The sequence below is a fragment of the Salpingoeca rosetta genome, assembly GCF_000188695.1.
Source record: "Salpingoeca rosetta unplaced genomic scaffold supercont1.18, whole genome shotgun sequence".
In the NCBI taxonomy this organism is placed as follows: domain Eukaryota; class Choanoflagellata; order Craspedida; family Salpingoecidae; genus Salpingoeca; species Salpingoeca rosetta.
The window spans coordinates 1,055,933-1,058,432 of NW_004754916.1; the positions used below are offsets into that span (position 1 = coordinate 1,055,933).

At 55.9% G+C, this 2,500-nt stretch overlaps 2 protein-coding genes across 2 annotated transcripts in view; one reads left to right on the forward strand and one right to left on the reverse strand.

Moving 5' to 3' along the window:
* Nucleotides 1-2,058, forward strand: part of PTSG_06637 (uncharacterized protein) — a 7,689-nt gene extending 5,631 nt beyond the window's left edge. The window contains exons 14-16 of the mRNA XM_004991968.1: nt 325-462; nt 717-887; nt 1,143-2,058. Coding sequence (XP_004992025.1) covers nt 325-462; nt 717-887; nt 1,143-1,616 — 783 coding nt within the window. The 3' untranslated portion in view covers nt 1,617-2,058. The remainder of the gene's footprint in view (nt 1-324; nt 463-716; nt 888-1,142) is intronic.
* PTSG_06638 (uncharacterized protein) overlaps nt 1,953-2,500 on the reverse strand; it is a 1,086-nt gene continuing 538 nt past the window's right edge. Inside the window, exon 3 of the mRNA XM_004991969.1 lies at nt 1,953-2,297. Coding sequence (XP_004992026.1) covers nt 2,196-2,297 — 102 coding nt within the window. The 3' untranslated portion in view covers nt 1,953-2,195. The remainder of the gene's footprint in view (nt 2,298-2,500) is intronic.

The window sequence follows — 2,500 nt, forward strand, 5'->3', positions numbered from 1 at the left end:
CCCTTGAGCAAGATATGGAGGCTGTGTGTACTCTCGTGTTTGCAGCTCCAGTGTACGGCTGTGCGGCCCTCGGGGTCAGAGAGCATCACTGCCGTGGGGGCAGCGCGAAGCAGCAGCCGCAGCACCTGTCAAGTGGTGGTGGTGGTGGTCGAGGTGATGAACGACCACACACACACACACACACACACACACACACACACACACACACACACACACACACACACACACACACACACACACACACACACACACACACACACACACACAAGCCCCCACTTTGTATCCTCACAAAACATCACCATTGTCATCAAAATCATCCATCAGGGCTGGCTGACGAAGCAAGGTGGAGGCACACGTATTCTCTCGCGCAAGAACTGGAAGCGGCGCTGGTTTATTCTGCAAGGAAACCAGCTCACTTACCACAAGAACAACATGTTCATCGTCTCACACCCGCCAACAGAGGTGCGTGTGTGCGTGTGTGTGTGTGTTTGTGTTTGTGTCTGTATGTCAGTATGTCAGTCTGTCTCTTTGGCTGCATAGTTGTCCGTCCGCATACCTGTGTGTGCATGTGCGTGTATGTGTTCCTGTCTGTGTGTCTGCACACCTGCTTGTGTACATCTACTGCGTTACTTTGCACAAGTCCGTGTGACATTCCTGACATCACCCGCTCCCGAAACATTCACCTCCCCCGCCTCTCCTTATGACTACCAACACAGGTCCGCCAGCACGCGACCGGCTCCATCAACCTTGCCGACGCGACTGCCATTGAGCCGTGGGAGGGCAAGCCGTTTGGGTTTGTCATCATCACTCCACAGCGCACCTACTACATCTACGCAGCCAGCAAGGAGGAGACAGCAATCTGGCTGCGCAAGCTGCGCAAGGCAAAGGTGCGGTGTCACGGACAGTTCTGTGTGCTGTGAAATTGTGGGGTTGTATTGTGAGCGTGGTGACAGGCAGTGTTATGCGTATTGTTTTGAGTGTCTGCGTGCGTCTACGTGCACCGCAACGCTTCTTGCATCAACCTCTGCTGAAGCTTATCCCTCTCCTAATTGCTCTTCCTCCTCCTCCTCCTCCTCCTCCTCCCCACCACCACCACCAACACCACCACCTGTGCCATGTCATTTCTCCTTCTGCACTAACAGGAGCAGGCCCAGAGCGCAGCGCAGCGGTCTGGATCGCAGGTCCGCTTGTCCGATTCCGATCTTGCGTCACGCACATCGCGCGGGCGGCCGAGTCTCCACGCGTCGTCATCCTCCTCCGACCGCCGCTCGCACTCCCGCGACAACCACCAACGGCAGCAGCAGCAGCAGCAGCACCAGAGGGAGCGCGGCGAGTATGATGAGCGCAGCCGCAGCCGCGATGGTCATCGTCGTGCCGAGAGCAGTGGACGTTCGCCAGTGCCGCGCCCGGAGTCAACAGAGACAGGGCAGCAGCTGTACGGTGGATATGGCGGGTATGCGGGCGCACGTGGGCGGAGGTCGCTTGAGCCAGGTGCACCGGCATCAGACAACAAGGTCGTGCGGCCTGTGCGACATGGCGGGAAGGGCGGGTCAGTTGATCTGCAACGCCGCAAGCTCTCGGATAAGGCCGCCTTCATCAAGAGCAGCATGGTGTGATGATGGTGGTGGCGGTGATGGTTATGCGATGGTGGCGATGTGGTAATGGTTGTGATGGCAATATGTGATGGTGATGGTGGTGTACATGCGCGAACAGTTTTGTTTTCGCCCTGTGTGCAGAGCAATATGTGCTGGTCTTCTTTGTCTTTCATTGACTGCTCTCTTCTTCGGTGATCCGTGAAGTGGTGGTTTGCCGTGTATGTGCGAGCGCGTGCACTGTTGTAGCACCATCACCCGTGTGCCTTGGTTTTGCTTCCCTGCTTTGTTTGCTTGTTACTTCTTTGTGCACGTGTATTTGTGCTTCTGTGTCGACTCATGCATGGCTGCTGACTTGGCTGGCTGTGCTGTTTTGTACTCTTGCTTGCATTCTCATATTGACTTTGGTGGTGCATCGGAGAGGGGGAGGGGGCTAGCAGAGAAAGTAAAACCTTTGCAATGTGTATGTATGGCTAGACGAGATAAGCAGAGGGGGTGGTGGGTGGTGTGGTGTTTAAGGGAGGTGGGGGGGGGGGCTTTCGCAGAGCAAGCGGAGGAAAGGACGATCATCGGTTAACAAGTGACAAGAGCCTGAAGCGTGGGTCACACTGGAGAGAAGGTGAAATCGTCGTCGTCGCTTGGATACCACAGGGTGTTGTCCGAGGACGGCTCATCACTTGGCACCACATTCAAGGGCACCTGATCCTGTGAGTGCGTGTGTGATGGACGGGAGAGGTGGAGGGTGCGGGGAGATGTGCGTGATGCCGGTTGTGGGGAATGCGTGTGGGGAATGTGTGCGTTGTGACAGCAGTGACAGGCGTCTCCAAGGTTGTACACACACACACATATAGAGTCAGACACACACACATAGAGTCAGACACACACACATAGAGTCAGACACACACACA